General features: G+C 39.0%; 5 protein-coding genes and 1 non-coding gene across 9 annotated transcripts; 4 read left to right on the forward strand and 2 right to left on the reverse strand.

Annotated features, from left to right (window-relative positions):
* On the forward strand, positions 1-3003 carry LOC141832042 (nucleolar protein 12-like). The gene is given in 7 exon segments (XM_074719507.1): positions 1-605; positions 692-750; positions 1357-1426; positions 1537-1659; positions 1780-1908; positions 2529-2613; positions 2616-3003. Coding segments are annotated over 7 exon segments (1260 nt in total). The 5' UTR covers positions 1-11; the 3' UTR covers positions 2816-3003.
* Positions 3004-3210: 207 nt separating this feature from the next.
* LOC141832045 (plastid lipid-associated protein 3, chloroplastic) lies at positions 3211-6227 on the reverse strand. Its single transcript, XM_074719511.1, has 3 exons — positions 5432-6227; positions 4100-4295; positions 3211-3713 (listed from the first exon to the last, which is right to left on the reverse strand). Exons 1-3 carry the CDS (start codon positions 6184-6186, stop codon positions 3396-3398), a joined length of 1269 nt encoding a protein of 422 aa, XP_074575612.1. The 5' UTR covers positions 6187-6227; the 3' UTR covers positions 3211-3395.
* A 510-nt stretch (positions 6228-6737) lies between these two features.
* LOC141832046 (bZIP transcription factor 1-B-like) lies at positions 6738-12088 on the forward strand. Of its 4 annotated transcripts, none has more exons than XM_074719512.1 (12): positions 6738-7376; positions 7462-7527; positions 7646-7732; positions 8417-8500; positions 8612-8671; positions 8762-8931; positions 9033-9087; positions 10151-10193; positions 10273-10550; positions 11225-11302; positions 11390-11515; positions 11589-12088. In XM_074719512.1, the coding sequence occupies exons 1-12, from the start codon at positions 7326-7328 to the stop codon at positions 11721-11723; spliced, it is 1233 nt and encodes a 410-aa protein (XP_074575613.1). In that variant the 5' UTR covers positions 6738-7325; the 3' UTR covers positions 11724-12088. The 4 variants fall into 4 exon arrangements, with proteins under 4 accessions (XP_074575613.1, XP_074575614.1, XP_074575615.1 ...); XM_074719513.1 differs by having other exon boundaries at positions 9036-9087; XM_074719514.1 differs by having other exon boundaries at positions 7468-7527.
* An 805-nt stretch (positions 12089-12893) lies between these two features.
* Positions 12894-12977, forward strand: TRNAL-CAA (transfer RNA leucine (anticodon CAA)). The gene has a single exon. It is a non-coding gene; the product is annotated as a tRNA-Leu (tRNA).
* A 2449-nt stretch (positions 12978-15426) lies between these two features.
* On the reverse strand, positions 15427-17088 carry LOC141832526 (putative WRKY transcription factor 35). Its single transcript, XM_074720022.1, has 3 exons — positions 16628-17088; positions 16136-16279; positions 15427-15892 (listed from the first exon to the last, which is right to left on the reverse strand). The coding sequence occupies exons 1-3, from the start codon at positions 17047-17049 to the stop codon at positions 15427-15429; spliced, it is 1032 nt and encodes a 343-aa protein (XP_074576123.1). The 5' UTR covers positions 17050-17088.
* Positions 17089-20697: 3609 nt separating this feature from the next.
* Positions 20698-22762, forward strand: LOC141832408 (uncharacterized). The gene has a single exon (XM_074719915.1). It carries the CDS (start codon positions 20736-20738, stop codon positions 22563-22565), a length of 1830 nt encoding a protein of 609 aa, XP_074576016.1. The 5' UTR covers positions 20698-20735; the 3' UTR covers positions 22566-22762.
* The last annotated feature ends 35 nt before the right edge of the window (positions 22763-22797 follow it).

Raw genomic sequence — 22797 nt, forward strand, 5'->3', positions numbered from 1 at the left:
CGAATCGTCGAATGGGGAAGAAAGGGAAAGATCCCGATCAAGAGACCGGCGCCGTCCAATCTCTATCCTCCGCCGACAACCCGTTAAGGAACAAACCCCACGGGGAGGCCCCCGTCGCCCCGCCTGCGCCGGCGCAGGAGTTAGGGTTTGCAGAGCTGTCCTTGGGCCGCGAAGATGGCGCTGGGGGAGCCGCGCATGCCAGGAAGAGGAAAATTGACGAGGCAAATTTGACGCCCGCATCGGTTCCCGAGAAAAGGGAGAAGCTTGGGGATGGTTCCGAGGCAGAGTGTTCCAGGAAGAAGAGAAAGAAGAGGAAAAGGGCCGAGATTGAGGAGCAGCACGCGAAGAGAAAGTACGGTAATGCGGAGGATTCTTCTGAAGGGGAGAGGGCTGTCGTAGTTGGGAAGAAGAGGAAAGCGGCGTATTTGAACTCATCGCAGCTGGTGGAATCGAAGGAACCGTTTGATGATGAGAGCGAGCTCGTGAGGACGGTTTTCGTGGGCAATTTGCCATTGAAGGAGACCACTCAAAAGGCTCTGCTGAAGGAATTCGCAAAGTACGGGGAGATCGACTCTATCAGGATTAGATCAGTACCGATCATTGATGTGAGTATTTGAAACCTTGAATCGTGGGTTCTTTCCTTTCCTTTTGACGCGAATCTCATTCTTCACTGTTCTGTCTTCTTGATCAGAGCAATGCACCCACAAAAGTTGCAATTTTGGAGGGCAAAGTTAATGGTGTTACTCATAGGTCAGTGATTTGTTTTAACAATTTACTACTGATTAGATATCTTGCATTAGATTTTCCTGTGCTCTTCTCTTCTTAAATTCTTTTCCATGTTTTTCATCACATCATTGTCGACCATTATTAAGCTGCTTTCTGAGTGCTTGTTGCTATTCTGCTGCGTCTCTTTCCATCATTTAGAGGGTAGTTAGCATGGAAGGTCAAGTTAAGATGAAATAATTCGGCATTAGGCTTGATACATATATCATTTGTTACCAAACAGATATCTTGAAAGTGTAGTCAGTGGTCTACTGTGATAATTTACATTTGGCTTGTACATTACAAAGGTAGTTCTAATCTAGAATTAAAATCTGTGTTTGCATTCTTGAAATATTTGTTCTTGCATAGGTGAAGCATTTTTCAAGCATTCTTGGTTGTGATTCAAACAACTCGATGCAATTTGTATTGCGAGTTTGCAATGGGCTTGCCAAGAGGAAATCATACATGTTATTTTATTTTTCATTTTTCCTGTAATATTGATTCTTCTTCGCATCTATTATTTATTTTAGTACATTCCTATGTTTTGTTGTTTTACTATTTAATGAGTGACCATTTTTCTTCCTTATATGACAGTGTGCATGCATACATTGTTTTTAAAGATGAGCAATCAGCTAAGGCTGCATTATCTCATAATATGACATTAGTAAGTCCTTTTCTATGTTTCAAATTCTGACCAAAAAAGGAAGGAAAGATGATCAGAAATGTGCTATAGTTTATTGACATTCAACCTAAGATACCTATGCTTGCCTTTAGTTTCGAGGGAACCATGTTCGTGTTGATATGGCTTGTCCACCGCGTAAGAAGCTAAAAGGAGAGGCTCCACTGTATGAAAGAAAGAGGACTGTTTTTGTGGGTAACCTTCCCTTTAATGTGAAGGTGCAATTCTATTCATTTAATGTTTATCATAGACAATCTTTATGCTTGGCAATTGGGTATTGATGTTTGATTCTATTTTTTCGGGGTTTTCTATAATTATCTACTGCTTTCTGCTTACAGGATGAAGAGCTTTACCATTTGTTTTATAGCTCTGGTGAATCAGCATCTAATGTGGAAGCTGTGCGAGTCGTTAGGGATCCTTATACGAGCTTGGGGAAGGGAATTGCATACGTCTTGTTTCGATCACGGGTATGATTGACTAGTCTTCATCCTCATTAGACCTACATAAACACCCAGATTTTCATCTAAAATTTGATGCTGGTATGGAGCCTCCTGTTTGCACCTATGTTAGATGACTAATTAAGTACTTTTTTGTTCTTCATTCTCTATCTCTTGTGAATTTTGTTGCATTACCATGATCCTAATTCGGTATCTATAAGATTTGCACAATGTTTCTGTGATTCTACATGATGGCAAAGCTATTCAATCTGGAGTTACCTTTCAGAAAATGCTTCTTTAGACACTGGTCGGTTGTTCAGCTGGAGTTACCTTTCGTATATTCTCGGTGTGTATGCGTAGGAGAAGCTATTAGCTTTACGAATCACATATGAGTCTTAGGTTCTCTTTGACACCACAACAGTTCATTAGGTCACAGGTAGTAGATGTTAACACATGAATTTACATAATCAGAAGGCTTTTGTGATAGTGGACAACTCCAGCAATAGTGGAATAAGACTTGGTTGTTGTCGTCGTAGTTGTGGTGTGTTATGGAGTTCGAGTGTGAAGCCAAAATGTCTCTCTTTTCTAGTCTTTACTCGTTGCAGTAACAAAGATGAGTTCAGTGATCATATTTGTTGCAAATAATGCAGGATGCTGCTGATTCAGTTGTTTCGAAAAATGACTGGAAGATCAGAGATCACATTCTAACCGTATGCCGCGCAAAATCTTTGGGTGCTACATCAGCGTTGCACCATCAAAAAGGAAGGGTCATGAACAAGAGAGGGATGGAGGAGAGTCAGATGAGATGGCTCCTAAAGCGAAACAGCCTGCGGTCATTGCCCGAAAGGCGAAGCAACTCCCAAAGAAACGAAAACAGGAGAGCCGCACCCCGGAGGCTAATCACATGAAAAAGAAAACAAGAAAACAAGATGTTTAGAAATTACTTGTTTCAATTGTACTTTATTTTCTTGGCAAATCTTTGCCAAGTATGTTTGTACTGTCATTCTTTTGTTTGTTCTCACTGGAAAGAAAAATATAAAATCTGTTTTACTGTAAATTAACTTTTCCATTTTTAGGGTTTTAAAGCTTGGTGGTAGCCAAGTAGATGAACTGAAGGCCTCATCTCATTCCATTTCATATTCTTCTCATTCAGTGATAGAGTTCAAAGGTGTCTATTTCATACAAATGCTGGTATTCTACTATTTTCTTTCACATGTCAACAAATGAACACCATGGATTGAACATTTCCTCAATGAACAATTTCCTTTTCCTTAGCTTCTCAAGAAAATGGAGACAGTTAAGGTTCATTCGAGACAAACGATAAACCGAAACTAGGAAATTCATCTGATCACTATATGCAAATTTAGTGCACATGGTTCAAGCAAGTTGGTGGAAAGAAAAAAGTAGCTCAAGGAGATATACATACTTTGCACTCCTCAAGGATATGCTACATGATTCAATAGGGAGCAGCATGAACAAGCCCTCCAAGACGATTGTTGCTTGACATACCTAATGCTTTAGGATAGTAGATCCAGCAAAGGGCTTCCTTCTTTTGCAAGAACAAACAAACCCCCATCTCCTCTTGAGATTCTAAAATCGTGATCGAGGTATGTTATCAGAAGCCATGACGCAGCTCGGTTTCCAGGCAGCGGAACTTTGAGAGGTGGCTGGCCAGAGATGGAACGAGTAATGTTTGCGGCGGCCTCTTGTATGGGATTCAGTGCCTGTTGAACAGGTTTCAGGTCAATCTTCTGGCCAAATATGTCTACTGTTTCTGGTAAGTCCAATGATGATGATATCTCTGGAGGCTGGAAGACTCCTTCCTTGAACTGAACCTGTGCAGACACAAATGCTTAAATGAAGAATAGAACCTATTGGGCGTGCCGACATGTTCAAATGTTGGTTACTTTTGCTTGTGCCAACCAACAAGGCATGAAATTAAAACCTTGCTATGTTGTCTTTGGTGAGAGCAATTACTTCAGTAATGTGTTTCTAGAAGTCATTAATGTGCACAAAGAGTGGCCAATGAAAAGAAGCTGAAATCAATTTTCATATCCATCTATTTAGCCTTGGCAATCAACACATCTAAAGCTAGAAATCACTTATGAACATCGAGAATACCTCTCTCTAGCTAGAAAAAACTGAAACCAGGAAAGAGGGAATTTGAGGTCCTTTCAGATAATAGAGCATAAGAAATTACTTTGGATCTCATAGAAGATACCTGTATTCTGGATGAAGTTTGAACCTCAAAAGAAGCAGTAGCACTGAAAGAGAAGGTGGCAAATGGGCTGGAGAGAGTTGTGGCATTTACGATTTCCAGTGTCTTACTGTCAATAACTTGAGATATCTTTTTTACTTTCAACAAAGGTGTTGCTCCAACTGCTAAAAGAGGTAAGAGCTCAGAAAATGCTGTATACCTGAAGAAAACACAACCAATAATTAGCTCAAAACAATCAGATAACGTAATGCCATAAATATAAAATGGAGCTCTTTCAATACTTCTTATCATATTGGACTTCATACAGAAAGAATAAGGCACAAGTCACTTCTTTTTTGGCTAATGGTTCAGAAATATAATAATCAATTAAAAAAAGGGTATCAGCATCAGTTATAAGTTGTAATAAACATGTTTCACAAAATTACAATAGAAACATTATGCATCAGGATGAATATCATCATCATTTTCAGCAAAGGTTCACTTTCTTCAACTACAGAATCTGAAATGCCTATCTACATTCAAGATTGAGCTCAGAAAATTAATATTTTCATGGTTTTTCTGCCTAACATAGCACGAATCTGTCACTTTATCTCCTATTATAAGCAACAAAAGTCATGTCCGCTAACTATTTAAGATTCCTCACCCACATCATGTAATTAATATTCATTGTGAGGATCTTGGAATATGAAAACAAGTAGTGACTGGAAACTAAACTTCAGTTAATTAGTTATTATCAGCGTTTATACTAATCTGGTTATTGATAATGTTCATAAGTTTGTCTTTAGAAACTCACTTATCCAAGAGGAACCTATTAGATATATAGAAACTCACAACATATATGCCAAAAGATAAATAATCATCAAATGGCAAACATACAGCTGCTCAGTTTCTTGATACTTAGAAACATATTTTACATAGCCAAGATTTGCAAGCTACCGACTTTATGATGATGTTATTCATATATCTGAATGCAATGATCTTCCTTGAGCAATGCATTCGAATAAAAGTGCATAATAAAGCTTAGATCACTTCACATTGCCAAAATATGCAAGCTTCTGACACTAGAATAATGTTGTATTCATATATTTGAATGCAATGATCTTCCTTGAGAAATGTATTCAAGTAAAAGTGCATAACAAAAACTTAGATCTTTTCACATTGCGAAAATCTGTAAGCTACTGACACTAGAATAATGTTGAATTCATATATTTGAATGCAATGATCTTCCTTGAGCGATGTATGCGAATAAAAGTGGGTAGTAGCTTAGATCACTTTAGGACAAAAATAATTAGATTGATTCAAGAAAAGGAAGGGGGTGAATTTCGAAGGGCTCACAATAAAATCCAATTTCCATCAAGAAGCTCCGGCGCCTCAGTGGAAGCCTTAGTGGGATTGGCGGCCTCGAGCTGGTTGACCAACTCCAAGATCTCGGCTCTATCTTCAAGCGTTGCTCTGAGCCCCAATTCCATGCCGTACAACGAGTCCACAAGGCACCGCTTCAAGTCCCCGAGCTTATCATCCTCCAGGACAGGGGTTCCATTCCCCGACAGAAACCCTGCTTCCGCACCCCACTCGTCGTCATCCCTAGAAGGATCCGCCGGATACGGCGCCTCCACCTCGGGCTCCGCCTTCTCTCCCCACTCGTCGGTGGTGCCTACCGCGGCGGCCTTTGGGGGCCCCGGTTCGGCGCCCCACTCGTCCTCGTCCACGGGAGGATCCGGTGCATAAGAACGCTCGGCCTCGGGTTCCGACTTGTCCCCCCACTCGTCGGTGGTGGCTACCGCGACGGCCTTCGGGGGGCCCGGTTCAGCGCCCCACTCGTCCTCGTCCACGGGAGGATCCGGCGCAGAAGAAAGCCCGGCCTCGGGTTCCGACTTCTCCCCCCACTCGTCGGGGATTCGGGGATCGCGACCTTCGCCCGCTCTGGCGGCAGAGGAGGGCCGACGAACTCGTGCGGCGGCGGAGAGAGAAGCGAAGGAGAGGGTCGGTCGGAAGAGGAAAGGGAGCAGGAGAAGGGGGCGGCCAGGGCTCGGAGAGGCGGCGGCGGACGAGGAGAGCGATGGCAGCGAGGAAGGGAGGAGCGCCGCCATTCGCGTCGGGACAAGGCGGAGCGGGAGATATGCGGTTAAAGCAGTGGCCATGGCGCAGGCAGAGATCACCTGTACCAGCAAAGTCACGGTCCTTTACAAATGATAACTTAATTGGTCATCAACTGTGGGCCCCTGTTTCACCATACGCTTGAAGTGGTGTTTCGTGTAGCTTTTGAGTCCGTAGAGCAGATTATTGGGCTGGGCCACGCAGGCGATTTTTTACAGCCACGAATTTGATCCATTATAATTTATCTGTTTAATAATTTTACTTTTGCTTTTTAAATTAAATAAATATTTTTTTCTTGAGCTGTTCGAAATATTGATATTAGTTTTATGATTTTTATCTCATTTATTAATATATATGTTTTATTTAATTAATTTTGTATATTTTCATTTATATAATATTTTTTTGTTGTATAATAAAAAATTCAAGAACTCTATGGATTTTTTTTTCCAACGAGATAAACTTGAAGGGGTAAAAAGGATAATTGCTGTTCCCCTATTTGCGCGAGTTTTCTCCACATAAATAAATGGCCGCTGGATTCCCCACATTGCCCTTTCCTGCTGCTTCCTCCGCCTCCTGCTCTCCCGTGCATTGCTGCAGCTCTTCCACGCTCTCTCCCTCCCTCTCCGCTGGGGTCGGCCAATTGGATCGCTCCACCCAGTGTTCGCCGTGTGGCTTGTCGGCTCCTGATCTCTCTTTCAGCTCCGAATCTGCCGGCGACAGCGTTTTCTTCCGTGTGGTGATCGATCGCCACCTTGAAGGGGCTTCAAATGTGTTTGACTACAAAAATCTTACTTTTGCAGCCACTGATCTCGTTTGATACAGGTTTCGCTTAGGTAGTAGAGTTTTCTCAGTGCATGGTTGATTTTTCTTTGGCAGTTTGGAGTTGAGAGCGAGTTAGGGTTTTGGAGCGAGATCTGACTGGAATTGAGTGTCTTTTTTTTTTTTTTCATTTGGGTGTTGACTACTGAAAATTGATAGCGACTAGGAAGTTCTTCTTTGCTCTTTTCTGCATGGTAAAGTTTTTCTCTTTTGAAGTGCTTGAGTGATGATTTGAGATAGAAGTAGAGAAGAAGAGGAATAGGAAAACGAGCGTGTGACTACTGACAGTTAGAAGGTGGATCTCTGTTAGAAGATGGGTGGAAGCGAGACCGATAGCAAGGGGCCAAAAACATCTGCTGCGCAGGTTCCGTATTTTGCTATTGTTGTTAGGCGCTCTGGTCCGAATCTACAGTTAACTTTTAGTTTTTTTAAGTGTTTTTTTTCTTCAGGAGCAGCCACGAGCTACAAGCTCCAGCCCCACTGCAGCAGCCTACACGGATTGGTCTGGATTTCAGGTGATAGTGGAAATTATTTTGTCTGAATTGTGTTCTGTTTTTGAGCTTCTACAAGAAATCTTGTCTTCAGATGCAATCCCGCCCTTTGCAATAATTTTTTTTTGTCTAATTTGAATAGGCATACTCACCGATTCCTCCGCCTGGCTTCTTCCATTCCCCAGTGGTGTCAAGTCCTCAAGCTCATCCTTATATGTGGGGACCTCAGGTGACCTTTTTTTTCTTTGGAAGCCAGTTCTCCCTAGTGGTTATTATTTCCACCTTGTAAGACATTTAGTTGCCAGTTAGCTCGTGTTTCTTTCCATGTTTATAGTTTTCAGATGTATAGGGGTAATTTGACTTAAAAGCGGAATCCTTTTTGTAGACGATAAATTCATACTTTGTTCAATCCATTCATGGAAGATATGTTGGCTTAAATAAATTGTTGCATTGGCCTAACAAGAATAATCTTATAGGAGTGTTGATCAGCTATAATCATCTAGCTTGGAGGTGCTTCATTGCTGCACTCATTCAAATTTCAGATACCATCTCTGTTATAATTTTAGATGAACAAAAAGGATAATATTCTGAATTTTATTAAGATTGAAATGTACCGTATTCATAATTATGTATGTCTAGTGCAAGTTTCTTGCATAATTTTACCTTCTTATATGATCTCTTTGGTTGTTGACTTGCAGACTTCTGTACATGTCTGTTTTATTTCTTTCAAAATTTACCCTGAGCTACTAGTCAAAGGCTAGATTTTTAGGCTCCTTAAATAGTCCATTTTTAATATTTTTAGATAAAATGAGTGATTATAGACGTATAGAGATGGTGATAACTTGTAGTATATAGTTGATTATCTCTGTTACACTGGTCAATTGTATTGATAATTCTCATTCACTTCTTGTAGCACCTTATGCCACCTTATGGTACACCACCACCACCATATGTGATGTATCCTCATGGAATATATGCACATCCATCCATTCCACCGGTATGTCTATTAAAGCGTCAGAAAATAAGTAATTTTTTTAAGGGAGAAAATCTTGCTTTCTCCATCTATGGCTCTACTAATTTTCTGTTGGACACTAAAATATATGTCTAGGGTTCACATCCATTCAGCCCCTATGGTATACCTTCTCCAAATGTAAATGCTGAAGTTTGTGTGAGTTCCTGGCTTATACAACAGTTAAATTGTCTTCTCAAAGCTAGTGAGGATAGAGAATCTCGTGCCTCATGTTTTTGCATCTCATAGGGAAATATGCCTCCTAGCACTGAAGGAGATGCAAAGTCATCTGAGGGAAAGGAAAAGAAATCGATTAGACGATCAAAGGGAAGTCTTGGAAGTTTGAATATGATAACAGGAAAAAACAATACTGACATGGATAAGCCATCAGGAGCACCTAACGGAGTCGTATCTCATAGGTAACAAAATCTTCTATTGATTGTATCAACATGATTTTTGGTTCATCGAGTATATTACGCCTTTTAGTTTGGATAGTCCTAATTTCAATTTCATGCTGCAGTAGTGATAGTGGAAGTGAAGATTCAAGTGAAGGGAGTGATGCTAATTCTCAGAACGTGAGTTATTCCTCCTCTATTGCTTGCTAAATGTTTGTGAAAGTGAACATAAGTGCTGCACTTTAAGGTTTCATGTTAGCTATCATATATTGGAATGTTGATGATTCTTGGGATCTGCCTAAGCGCCACTATTGACACCTAGTATATTCATTTATAGAAATTTGTTTTTGCAGTAGTGCTGTTCAATATTGGTGTCCGTGCTACTTGTTATCTTTGTTATTGTACTGATCTAACATCTTCCCAAACAAATGCTTAAATTCTTTTGACTGATGGGCATGTATTATTTGCTACCTCATTGCACATAACCTTAGCTATATTAAGAATTTCATGGTGATTAATGTTGCATGCCCAAGTTTCATATGATTAAATTTTGAGTAACAGGTAATTGTGGTTTCAACATTATTTCCATATGCAATGGAACTTTGTAGTCTTAAATGAAGAATGTTCTTGAAGCGGTTAGGAAAAGACTAGAAACACTATTTTGCTAATCAGATTTTTTTTTCTCTTTCAGCATTGTTAAACCAATCCTTTAGTAGATCAGTGCTTTTTTGTGGAATCTTCCAAGTTCAAGTTTTAACAAGTCAAAGTCACTTTTAAGGACTTCTTAATATGCCAAAATTGTGAAAAATTCCCATTTATCTATCCCATTACATATTACTTGTTTAGATGAAGTCTTTCTTTATAGTTCTTTCTCTAGGATGCACCATATTGGATTTAACATAGGATCAGCACTAGGATTGGAGAATGAGCCACCTGCACCATAAGATGTAGCTCACACTTTGCTTTGTTCATAAGTATGATGAAGGTAGTGCAATCTTATGACCTAGGAGCAACATTCACTTGCTTTCGTTCTGAGGATGCTTTCTATTCTTTGTTAGAATCCACAATTTGTCCAGTTACCACTTGATTTTGCATATGAATATGATATTCCTTCAATATCAGGAGTTGACACGTATTATTTCTCTCGTATCAGCTTGCTAAGTTTCTTGCTGATGATGCACAATAGATTCTTTAAACTAACTATCGGTAGATCATGCATTAACGTCGTGATAAAATTCTATAGGACTCAGAACCAAAGACAGGTGGCAGACGGAAGACCCTCGATGGTAGGCATCAATATAAACTTGCATAGTTATCTCAATGAACTTTACGTTGGATGAAAACTTGAAATTTATCTTGTTGCAGATACGACGAGGAATGGCACAACTGCCACAGATACTACACCATCACATGCGATGTCACATCAGACAATGCCATTAATGCCTATGCTAGCAGCTGGAGTACCTGGAGTTGTTGCTGGTCCTACTACAAACTTGAATATTGGAATGGATTACTGGGTTACTCCAGCTTCATCTGCATTCCCTCCAGCTGGGAAGGTTCCTTCTGCACCAGCCACAGGAACAACAGTTTCTGGCACACTTGTCGGAGCAAGTGAAAAGGTTCCATCAGAGATATGGCTTCAGGTTTTTTTCTCAGCTTGCCTAATTTTTGGCTTTATTTTATTATTTTCGTTAACTGTGAATTCAACATTTAAGTTTTTATACCACTAAAAGTTTTTATTCCATCTGCTCAGTCTCCAAGATTATTGCTTATTTTCCATTCAATTTCACACTGTGGGTTTCACATAAGTAACTCAAAAAGCATTCCATGTCAAATAAAATGAGATTGATCTTTTTCAATTATGTTACTTACTATCCGACATACTGTAACCATCAGAGAAAATAGGATACATTTTAATTATGTTTTTCAATTATACTATAGAATACTAGAATGCTACCTGCAAATGATTTAACCTTTGGAGTTCTCTGTTGACATGTCATCATAAGTTTGCAACTTTGGCCATCGATCAGTATCCATTGTCCATGTGTTTCACTCACTCTAGGATTTGATGATTTTTATACACTTATATTAAGAATTAAGTGAATGATGCATTTAAATCAAACATTTAATGATCTTATCGCACTTTCTATCCTAGATGAAGATTGAACTTATTTGATCACTCATCATATGAAATGTTGGTTCTGTCGTTTTATGTGCACTGTAATGTTTTTCTTCCATTTGTCCAAGACTATCACTTCTTCCTGATTTCACAGTTTATGTTTAGAAACTGATTTTATTAGTTGTGTTATGAATTAAGGATGAAAGAGAACTAAAAAAGCAGAGACGGAAGCAGTCAAACAGGGAATCAGCACGCCGTTCTAGGTTGCGCAAGCAGGTTTAATACATCTACCTAAAATTGAATCCTAGACTTCTACAAGACAAATATGTGGGTAATTATTGATTTCAAATTGTTTTCCTATAGGCAGAGTACGAAGAAGTGGCTCAGCGTGTGGAGGTTCTGAAAGAGGAGAATACGGCTCTCAGAGCGGAATTAGACACCTTTAGGAAAGAATATGATGAACTTGTCGCCCAAAATGCTTCTCTTAAGGTAATCACACACATATATATTGCTTCATCATGGTCAATTCAAGCTGGATCACTGATATATATCATCTTCACAGGAGAGAATGCAAGGAAAACCGAAAGTATCATCCTCAGAAATTGATAATAACCAGCAAGACGATAACACACAGATTGACTTAGATTCTGATCCGCAAGCAGGGAAATCAGACAGTAAGCAGCAGCGTGATCACTAACATCACAGCTGCTTCAATAACATATCGACCAAACACAACGCTAACTAAACCACCACGACAACGTCTCCAACTCTTAGCATAGCAGCAAACCTGATGTGGTTACTTATTTTTAGCCATTGCATCATCAGTGCCATTGTCTCGACTGGTTTTTTAGCAGTCAAGGCAAAGCCATGTAGTTTACCTCATACCGAATAAGACTGATTGTGTGAGTGCTAATGCAAGACAAGTATAACATATTCAATATTGTACAATACTGAGAGTAGATTTACTACCTGCTCCTAACTTGATTCATGCATTGTATTGAGCGTGACCTTTTCTCAAAGGAATGGTTTATAAAATAGTTGATGGCTAGTTCTTTGTTTTTATCTTTTGCGTGAAGAAAATAAGCATTTATTTTGTTGAGTGGATGCAGAGTCCTGGAAGTTGACTTTCTCTGTAGGTTGAAAATTTGCAGCAAAGATTTAACGTGCAGTGAAAGAATGGCAGTGTTGAATTGACTGGATTGATTGGACTCAACTTCCTTGTCGTTTCAGTGCGTTTGGTGAGGAGCATCAAGTAAGTTTTCATCGACTTTATTTATTCAGCATTAAATAGAGTTTATGAATAATTATATTTGTAGTCCCACTTGTCAAAAAGCTGCACGAAAAGTGAAATGGATCGAAAGATTTTCTATATTATCCAATCTGTTAATGCCACAGTCTAACGAGTTCCAACCACTCACTCGGATAAATTAAAAAACTGTAAAAATAATCTGATATTCGTAGTTAGATTTTTTGAGAATCAATTGTGTTGATGTTCTTGTTAAGAATTGACTTAGATATTTTTATTTGTGCCACTCATGCTTTGTCACTTGCGTTGAGACGTTGAGTTTAGGAGATGAATCAAGTTAACTATTAAAAGAAAAAGAAAAATAACAATAATAATAAAAAAGTTTGACGAGAGGAACTTGATACTCCATGAATCATTGGTGAAGTTCGGATATTTAAATTATAAAAAAAGAAATGAGAGCAAATTAGAACTGAAATCCAATTGATTATGTTAATGTTTGAAAAACATAGAATTGAATTTAATGAAGGTACAAATGATGCACACCAGCGTTAGACAAGGTATAGCTTACTATAATAGATATAATATTAGTGTAATGTATTTAACTTGAGCAAGTAAAAGCAAGTCAGGATGGCCGAGTGGTCTAAGGCGCCAGACTCAAGTTCTGGTTCTCGTGAGAGAGCGTGGGTTCAAATCCCACTTCTGACATTTTCTTTTATATTAATTTTTCTTAATTTTTAACAATATAAAAGATGCCACAAAAAGCTTTTGTTAAAAATAAAATTAAAATCATAATTACATTTACAGGAGAATTTTTCTCATATGTTTAAAAAAGATATATTCGTATTCAGACATTTTTAAATAAAATAAAATAAAATTCATATATATATATATATATATGGTTTAATATTTTTAGTTTTATATAATTACTTCTCAAAAATCTAGACTTAATATCTTGATAGATAGATCCTATTAATTATAAATAGAGTTCTGGTGTATAGAAAATCTAATATATATATATATATATACAAATTAAAGAAAAAGAAAGATTCTTTTTTAATTTACTGAGCATCGATCATCAGCCTTTAATTTAATCTCCATTGGGGATCATGAGAACCCAGGTAGCCATGATTAGTGTCGTCCTCCTGTGCAGATTCTTTGCAGTGCAGTGCAGTGGCCATGGCCATGGCTGGTGGGACTTGAGATCGAGGGCCTGCACTACTGCACCAACTGAGAATGAAGAAGCTTTTTGCAGAACTGAATTGTCAAAGCTAGCTAGAGCTTAGCTAGCTAGCACATGAACTCAAGAGAGAAGAAGCTGAATCTGAAGCTGATGCTGATGCTGCTGCTGATGATGAAATGACAATTGAAGGAGAAAAGCAATTAATCCACTACTTTTTTCACAGTGTCACACTAGTCCTTGTTGCTTCATGCTCCACACTACTACTCATGATCCCTTTCTCTTCTCTTCTCTTCTCTTTTCTTGCCTTCTTTCTCTTCTCCCGGCATAAATATAACATCCAACAGCTGCTTAATGGCCACAGTCCTTTCCATGTTCCTCACACTTCACATCAGCTAGCTAGCCAAACAAGACCATAACTTAATTATTGGAGGACACAGTGGAACTATTTCTGCTTTTATCATATTTATATATATATATGAAATTCCAATCTCACACCATTAATTCCTAATAATGAGGAAGAAGATCAGGAGAAGGAGATGAATGTTCTTTCACTAATTAACCAGAGAGTTTAATTCTAGGAAACAAGTGAAACAGATCTTCTAACTTTTATGAAAACAAATATATATATATATATATATAGAGAGAGAGAGAGAGAGAGAGAGAGAGAGAGATGTGAAGAATGGTCAAATGAAAATAATTAACCCAAAAAAACCTAATTCTGAAATTTGGCTTTATCCTTCCTTATTTGCAATTTCATCATAACTTTCACCTAAGTAAAGAGAGAACAAATTAATGCATGCATTTAATTTGTTAGGGTTTGTATTAATTAGAGGTAATGTATTGATTAACATTAATTATGGTTAAATTATGAAAAAATAGACATAATTGCACCTTAATTAATTAAGCAATTGCACGTGTGGGTTAATTATATTAAATAGCACCGATCTTTTCTCTTCACTATTAATTTTATTGAAGCCTGAGTACGTCCAAAGGAGACAAAAAGTATCACTGATTTTATTTGTCCATGACAAGTCAGGTACACATCCAACTCAACCACATTTAAATTATTTTATTTATTTATCCATTTTAAATAAAAAAGAAAAAAAATAACTTTAAAATATTATATTATTATATATATTTATTTAAATAAGCTAAATTTATTTTTTATATTTGTCTGTAAGTTCATTACTCATTTGAGTACTAAATTTTAAGATAGATTTAATTTGCGAACGACCATCACTAAACTCATCTCTTATGAGAAAAGTAGAATCTTCACCCTAGCGGTCTCATACGATCGATTTCACAACTATCTGTGAAAAAGTAAATCGAAAAATTACAGTTGATCACGACGAAGGAGGGTAGTGTCCGACTTTGCTGAGATTCGAACTATTGTTCTCTTCTGCAACGTCTGCTCCGTCGTATCAACTCAGCTAAGGGCCACTAAACTCATTTCAACTTTCACTCTACTTGTGTGAATCACTAAGAAGGCGACCTCTATGATACCGACATCATTTTCGACCTAAATTCAACAGTTATCCACCTTGAAAAAACCTAAACATGGAGGGGGAAGATGCAAAAGACAGAGAGAGAATTGAAGAGGAGTGAAACCTTATCACGCACAAATTTTAAGGCACTTGTAGTCACATCGACAGCGCAGCGCATGCATAGTGTACTTGGTGCGACTGTTTAGGGTTTCTGTTCCTCAGCTTTGTGTCCCATCCCACAATATTCCAAACCCCAAAAACGATGGTTAGGTCTCCATTCCTCCTAAATTAAACCCATCTCATTTCATTTCATCTCATCTCATTTCATCTCATCATCTACTGTTTCTGTTAAACAACTAAAAGTCACAAACTCCAAAGATACCAAACATTTCAGAAAAACAAAAAACAAAAAAATATATAGAGAGAGAGAAGTTTTCTCTACTGAATTAAGTTCAGTGATTCTTAGTTTTTGGTACACACCTTTTTGTTCTCAGTATTTCTTAAGAGCTTCTGACCAGTCAAACATGTCCATTAAGCCATTGTCCCCTCTTGAATTCCCTTCCATGCCTGAGGTCCGGCTCGTCGAGCCGGCCACCTCGAACCCCGCCAATTCGTCGACGAACAAGTTGTTCGTGGCCGTCTGATTGTTGGTGGTTAGGTCGAATTCGACTTCCTCTTCGGCTACTCGGTCCATCATTGCCTCATGTTCGGTCGACTGATCCATGTGTAGTAATAGTGCTTCTTCCTTTACGCGTTCGATCGGTTCTTCGGGGATTGGTTTAGGGTTCTTGGGGGTGTGGCATCGAGTTGATCCCGCGAAGACGTTGCGATGAGTCGGCCAAGGGTGGTTGTGCTCGGAGGTGTAGGTGATGACCAACATGTTAGGGTCTGTTCGGCTACGCTCTACTTGCTTCCTCGCCGAGCATCCTTTAGAACTGCTACACCTGTAGTAACCCCTAAATGTTTGCACAAAAATAATTCAAATTTTTTTTTCACATTTAACAAAAACAAAACAAAAGAAAGAAAGGAATTAAGATCATTAAACATGTCAAATGGTAGAACTACATTGGTTGTAGTTTACATTAGTATAAAAAAGAAAGATGATTGAATTAACAAGATTTAATTAATTTTCCTTTGTTCTAAATTAGTCAGATAATGAGGTGAATTAATCAATTAGCAACCAAGATGAATCGTTTTACCTTGGATGAGGAGAACCCTTGATAGGTTTTTGGCCATACTTTCTCCAAGCCCATAGATCAGAAGGAACAACCTCACCGCTCGGTCGGCCGGTCGCCGCCACCACCGGTGCCGGAATGCAAACCACCCTCTTGGCCTGGCTTTTTCTGAGAAATTACACACAAATTAACATAAACACAAAGTACTTAGCTTAGAAATTAAGTTGTGGCTCATTAAAAGAGAGTGAGTGTTAATTGGATGTTATAGTTTAGCAACAAATTTATAAACTCTAGATGAAAATTAAAGAGAAATGAGATCCATCAATTAAGCAAGAAAGGAAGCTAAGAACCCTAGTTAGCTAGCTAGCTACCTCCATTTCAGTGTGCTTAAACCTAGTTTAAGATTTCAGTTGCTCTCTAGCTTCAACAAATATGGAATGTATATGTGATATATATATCGAAGAGAAGCTAGCAATGATCCATAAGATATTGATGTCGATCGAGAATAAGAATGACCTTCTTTTGATCCCTTGAGCCCTAGAAGAGGAGATCTCAAGTCCACCACCATGATCCAGCACTGGAGCACCAGCCATGTCCACCACCACCGGCGGCGGCGGCGGCGGCCACGGCCTTGAAACCCTCGGCTCACCACCGCCGCCTCCGGGGGAGATTTGTAGAACCCTCAGCAAGTCATCACAAGGCCTATTCACGCTCTCTTGCTCTCCCCCAACATCCAAGAACTCGAGAGGCAGGTGAACAAGATTAGGATCTTCAACGCCAAAGCTACTGCTTTCGTTGAGGCTTCTCGACAAAGGAAAACCCATCTGCTCCTCCACGGTCGCCGGTTCCAACTGGTTACCGCTCCGGCTGCCCGATCGGACGACATCCTCAAGCTCCCCGCGGCTGCTCTCCACCCTCGGCCAGAAGAAGTCACACATGACTAACTCCTTAATTCGATCTGACCTAGCTGATGATCAGCTTCCTCATGAGAAACTAATAAGTACTCCTTTGGACTTAAGAGAAGATAGAACACCTTGTCAAGGAGACTCCAGTGTGTTATTATATGTAGAAGAAGCTGACTTCCTCTAGATAGAGAGATAGAGAGATAGAGAAAGGTAGAAAAACTAATGGAAGGGAGAAAAAAAACCACACAACTAACCTCCTGATCATGTGAGTCCAGAACACACACAACTTGTGGATTTAGCTTTTGTTTTATCAGCTTGAGGGATTTCCAACAGGATTCATGTTCCCTCTTTACTTGGTTGATTGGTAGAAGGATGAGGTTTGAGTAGGGGGAAAAAAACTCACCTTTGAGCTAGGTCAACTATATATGCATGCATGCCTCAAGGATATTAATTTCTTCTTATTTAATTAGTTATGAATATTAAGAGGAGCTAGAGGATTAAACCCTTTTTGTTTAGTACTTTGTTTGAATTAGGTTAGTTAGTTTTTGTTGTCTCTAAGCTAAGTTTGTGGCATTTGGATTCTTGTTGATGATAGTCAAGTCATTTGGGCATATACAAATTCTCTATAATTAGTTGTTAATAGGCTCATTAAGTTTCATACACCAAAAAGGTTTGGCAATAGGACATGCCTTCTTGAATGAAATAGTGTTTTGTATTATTTTGATTTCGATTTTTGAATTGTCAAATCAAATGATTTACTGAACCCTAAAGATCTTGTCTCAAAAATGCTTCCTTTAGCTAGCCATTCAATTTGCCATATATGTGTCTCAAAAATGATGAACAGCACATAGATAGATATAAATTAACTTTTGATGATCCATGTACATGTTTAGTCACTTAGTCCAAATTAACCATTATGGATATAAACTCGCTCGCTAAATTCACCTCGTGATACTTCGCCATGAGGTAGATACATATTACTAAAACTCGATCCCGAAACTCCACATCCACCTTAAAGCTAGCTAGCCCTTAGCTTAAACAATCTTTAGTCAATTCACTTAAAGCAACTATTTACGAATCAATCAAAGCATATATAGTAGTAAACCATGCACAATTGAGCGAACTATCAATTGCCTTTGAACTAAACTTGATCTCATGACCTAAGGTAGACCGAAAGACTCCATTGTGTTATTTTGGAAAAATGATTTCTTGTTTCTTTTAAAACAAATTTAAAACCCTTTATCCTTAATTTTTTTTTATAAAAAATTGTTGACTGTATATATGATTGTGAATAGAAGCAGTAGCAGGAAATTATAATTGCAGTCATTAATCATCACTGTGCACACGTATTGTAGCAAATCCCTGTAGTAATTAAGTTTCCTTACAACATTTGGTGGACCTCAATTCAATATCAGGTTTCTTTTAGGGCATGTCGTCTATCTATCAGGCTAGAGATTGAGATTGAGATTGAGATTGAGATTGAGATTGAGAGGGAGAGGAGATCAGCTTTCATTTAATTTGAAGATCAATATGCATCTAATTTGATCGCTTTCATCTACTCGTGCTTTCGATTTATTTTGAAAATGATGTTCATCCTAATCACGATATCGATCGATGTATGTGAATTCCCTTCCCTATTGGAAATGTGAATGGAAAAAAAAGAGAAATGGATGAAAGGAAGCAAAGAGACTCTATTACGAATGAGAGTTTAGTCTCACATTGAGAGTCTCATGATTTTATATATTGTTGGTTTATAATGTTTTACAAGTATTGATGTTGGTTGTGAACATATATATTAGGAGAGACTCTCACTGCATGGATTCATAGAGGGTGCAAATCTAGGGTTTGGATTGCACTGAACCAAGTTGACTCGTGTGCGAGTACGATCTGTGCTTGCGTCGAATGCCAGATCAGTTGAGGTAAAATTTACTTAAGCAAATGAATTAATATTTTACCACTTGAATCATAAAGTGTAACGGATGATCAATTAATGCGATTAATGCAAAATCCGTAATCGTCGACTAGTGGTTGGCGAGCAAAGGCAATGAATGACTTTGGCTTTTTTATTCGACCGTTTGCTATAGCGGAGGTATGACCTGAAGCAAAATAGAACAGAAGCAATAGCAAGAAATCTAATAGAGTAGAGCAGCAATAGTAAGAAATCCATTCACTTCGTTCCCATGTTCTTTTTCTCTGTTGTGCATTTCCATTCAGTAGAATCATCATGATAGCATTTGGGTACAAGTTGGGTTTGCTACGATCAATCAGTGTTTGGTGGTGATCGCGGTCAACCATTGTATTCTGAGAAATAGGCGTTCTTCGTAACCTCAAAGCACAGTCAGAGGGGGACGAATCTGTTTCAAAGAAATTGCATCGTACGCAGACCTCGACATCTCCTAGCTATACCCCATTCGAAGTCGGCAGTCGAACAATTTAACATCTCGACTCAGGACTCAAGAAACTTCCCAAGTACTCGACTTTGCTCTTCGATCATTCGGCATCATCTCTCGGACTCGATAACCTGCTCATGTGGTTTAGCATTCCGACTCAGTGCTTGGCCTTAGTAGCCAGGTGACATCCTTACTCAGACTCGGCTTCCCATTTGGACTCGGGAAGCAAACACTCGATTGAGAACACTCGTCACTTAGCTTCCCACTTGGACTCAGGAAGCATTTAGTAGGCAGTTAACGATGTTCCATTTGTTCTTAATGGACAACTTGACACAGGGACATATCCAGGAAAAGGAAATGGGCTGAGCTTTGAGTGTGGAAGGGGTGAATTAAGTAAAAAAAAAATTATAAAAAGAATCAATGTGTAATAATTTAATAGTGAAAACTCAGACAGTTCATGTTTCTTGACGACAGTTTGAGATTATCACTCAGGCCATCTAACAGATAAGCCTAAAGTCAAATTTATTATAATTTAAATTTTAGAATATACTCTTATATCTTCCGTAAAGATTGTCTAACATTTCCTTCTTTTATTACATGAAGAAACTTCTAGTTTCACTCAATTCTTTTTCATATACTCTTTCTTGTTCGATCGATCGTATGGGTTGGTCTTATTTGATTATCGATCGTATGGGTTGGTCTTATTTGATTAAGTAGAAATTCACTTATTTTTAAAATGTTGAGAGTAAATTAAGTTTTATTTAGGATGAAAAGAAATACTAGTGGAAAGCAGCCTAACTTTTTAATTGGTGAATATTTTTTTATATAAAAAAATCAAAATAAATTGTAAATTCTTTTTTTTTTGTTTTTCCATTTGTGAGAGAATAGAAGGCACTAAATTCTACTGTCTAGAGATTTGGAGCTTTGGATTCTTGCACTAATTATAATTAATAATAATTAATGTATAATTACACAATTAAGGGCTTTCTTAAGAAATAATAACGTTTCGGGGGCAAAATAGAAAATGTCGCACCTGGAGAAGTCGCTGCCGAGGCTCCGGGCTAAAAACCCTAATCTCAACATCGCTAAACCCACCCTGTTCTTCTGATTCATTCCGTCAGATTGTTCGATAAATCTCTTGCTTCTCTCGCAATCTGTGTTGTAGTTGTAAACCTTCGTTGATTCTCTTCCCTTTTTTCTCTTAAATGCTTGGTTTTGATCTTGTTCGTCGCAAGTTTGGCGTAAAGAGAAAAAAAAATCTCATTTTTCGCCTCGGTCCCTTCTCGGTGGTAGAGAAGGGCTTGCTCGAATCACTGCGCTGAGCCCTAAATGATACTTGGTGGGAGGCGGTTGTATCGTCTGACCTCCATTCGACTGTTCGAATCCCTGCGCAGCAGCGGCAGCAGCTATTCTAGCAGTTTCAATTTCCATCTCCGCCCTGAAATCGTGCAGGCGACTGTCTCCGCGTGCGCGTCGGATACAATTGCGTTGAGCTTCTTCCTCTGGTGCGCCCGGCAGCCGAATTACTTCCATGATCCTCGCTCTTTCGACCGGATGATCCCCGTCGTCTGCCGCCTCACAGACAGGTTTGGATCCGTCAGGAAGATTGTTAGGGAACTGGAGGAGGTCGGGTGTTCCATAAAGGCCCAAACTTTCATGATCTTAATCAGGGTTTATTGGCGAGGGGAGTGCTACAGAAGCGCTCTGGAAGCGTTTGATGAAATGATCAATCGAAATTATGTTCCCAATACATTTGCCAGGAACATGGTTCTCGATATCCTGTTCAAGACGCGCAATCTTAATGTGGCAATGGAGTTCTTCACAGGCACCGAATCTCCAAACTTCCTTAGTTACAACATAATGCTATCCAATCTTTGCAGGCTGAGCCATTGGTCGGAAGCTAGAGATGTTCTAAGAAAGATGGTAGAGAAGGGGTTTGATTTCAATACTGGGACACTTACCGTGGTCTTTGATTTCTTATGCAAGGCTCGGAAGCTGGAAGATTTGTTCCAATTGCTAGCATTCGCAATCGTATCGGGCAAACAATTCACAGGAACTATTTGGACAATCTTGATCGATGGCCTTTGTCAAGTCGGTAAAGTTGATAGAGCAAGTATGTTGCTGGAGAAGATGGTAGAGCATGGGTGTCCACCCACTGTGGCAGCTTACACATGTGTAATTAGAGGTCTCTTTCGGGCCGAAAAGTTCGATAAGGTCTCTGTTATCCTAGATGCCATGCTCTCGACTAAGTGCAATCCTGATTTGATCTTTTATAACGTCCTGATCGATTGCTTCGCAAAATTGAGAAGGTATGATGATGCACTCCAAGTCTTTCTCAGTTTGAGGGACAAGAAGTTAAATCCTGATGCTTATACTCTGTCTTCATTGTTATTTACACTATGCTCAGCCTGGGAATTGAGGAACCTTCCCAAGTTCATAGAAGGGCTGGATGTTTCTTCTGTTGATCTTGTTGCTTGTAGCTCACTGATTAGTGCTTTTTGCAAAGCTGGTTTTCCATCACAAGCAATCCAAGTTTTTGTCGCAATGATTGATAGAGGTTTTCCTCCAGACAGCTATAGTTATGCTGGACTTATAAATGGATTATGCACATCAGGAAGGATTGAGAGAGCAGTCAGTGTTTATCATTCCATTCTTGCAAATAGTTCGAATGTAGATGCATATGTGCACACCGCGATCGTAGCCGGGCTCGTAAAAGAAAAAGAATATCGCGCGGCAATTAGACTTTTCAGGAATGCTGTTCTTCAAGATTACCACCTTGATGTTGTGTCCTATACAGTTGCTATTACTGGGCTTTTTAGAGGATGCCGGTTTGAGGAAGCTCGGAGTTTGTTCGACCAGATGAAGCACTCTGGAGTTGTTCCGAATATTTGTACCTATAATGTGATGCTCTATGGCTATTGTAAGGCTAGGGATGTTGATGCAGTTAAACGATTGCTAAGAGAGATGGAGATTGCTGGGTTGGATCTCGACGACATATCTTTCAACACGATTATTCGTCTTCTAGTTAAACTGAAACGTCCTGACTCGGCACTCAGTTTATGTAGGAGGATGTGTGATCTGGGGATGATGCCTGATAGGAGAACTTACTCGTTGATTTTGGAGGGAACACGAGACATTCAAATGGTCTCACAATCGTAGAGAGTTGCTCGTCTGATGTCGAAAATGAGCTTGTTTGTTCCGCAAATTAACGAATTGGTTGGAATTGCAAGCACAGATGAAGCAATTTGACAGACTAAATGGTCGATCTATTCCATTAACAATCGACTGTGGATTGATATCTTATTGGTGATCTCCAAGGAAAGTAAAGCTTGGGAACAATGGATACATTTCATCGAACATACTCTAATGTAAAATATAAAGTGTGACTCTA

The sequence above is a fragment of the Curcuma longa genome, chromosome 7 (assembly GCF_044706935.1).
Source record: "Curcuma longa cultivar G26 ecotype Majalengka, Jawa Barat chromosome 7, ITB_CL_G26_1.1, whole genome shotgun sequence".
Taxonomy (NCBI): Eukaryota; Viridiplantae; Streptophyta; class Magnoliopsida; order Zingiberales; family Zingiberaceae; genus Curcuma; species Curcuma longa.

Excerpts from the sequence above, each read along its gene's own strand:
- LOC141832045 (XM_074719511.1), bottom strand. The coding sequence starts at position 6,186 with ATGGCGGCGCTCCTCCCTTCCTCGCTGCCATCGCTCTCCTCGTCCGCC. Across the intron at positions 4,296-5,431 it reads GATGGAAATTGGATTTTATT|GTATACAGCATTTTCTGAGC; the intron begins GTGAGCCCTTCG and ends TGTTTTCTTCAG. Across the intron at positions 3,714-4,099 it reads AAACTTCATCCAGAATACAG|GTTCAGTTCAAGGAAGGAGT; the intron begins GTATCTTCTATG and ends GTGTCTGCACAG.
- LOC141832046 (XM_074719512.1), top strand. The coding sequence starts at position 7,326 with ATGGGTGGAAGCGAGACCGATAGCAAGGGGCCAAAAACATCTGCTGCG. Across the intron at positions 7,377-7,461 it reads CAAAAACATCTGCTGCGCAG|GAGCAGCCACGAGCTACAAG; the intron begins GTTCCGTATTTT and ends TTTTTTCTTCAG. Across the intron at positions 11,303-11,389 it reads GTTCTAGGTTGCGCAAGCAG|GCAGAGTACGAAGAAGTGGC; the intron begins GTTTAATACATC and ends GTTTTCCTATAG.
- LOC141832526 (XM_074720022.1), bottom strand. The coding sequence starts at position 17,049 with ATGTGTGACTTCTTCTGGCCGAGGGTGGAGAGCAGCCGCGGGGAGCTT. Across the intron at positions 16,280-16,627 it reads GCTCAAGGGATCAAAAGAAG|AAAAAGCCAGGCCAAGAGGG; the intron begins GTCATTCTTATT and ends GTAATTTCTCAG. Across the intron at positions 15,893-16,135 it reads AAGGGTTCTCCTCATCCAAG|GGGTTACTACAGGTGTAGCA; the intron begins GTAAAACGATTC and ends GCAAACATTTAG.
- LOC141832408 (XM_074719915.1), top strand. The coding sequence starts at position 20,736 with ATGATACTTGGTGGGAGGCGGTTGTATCGTCTGACCTCCATTCGACTG.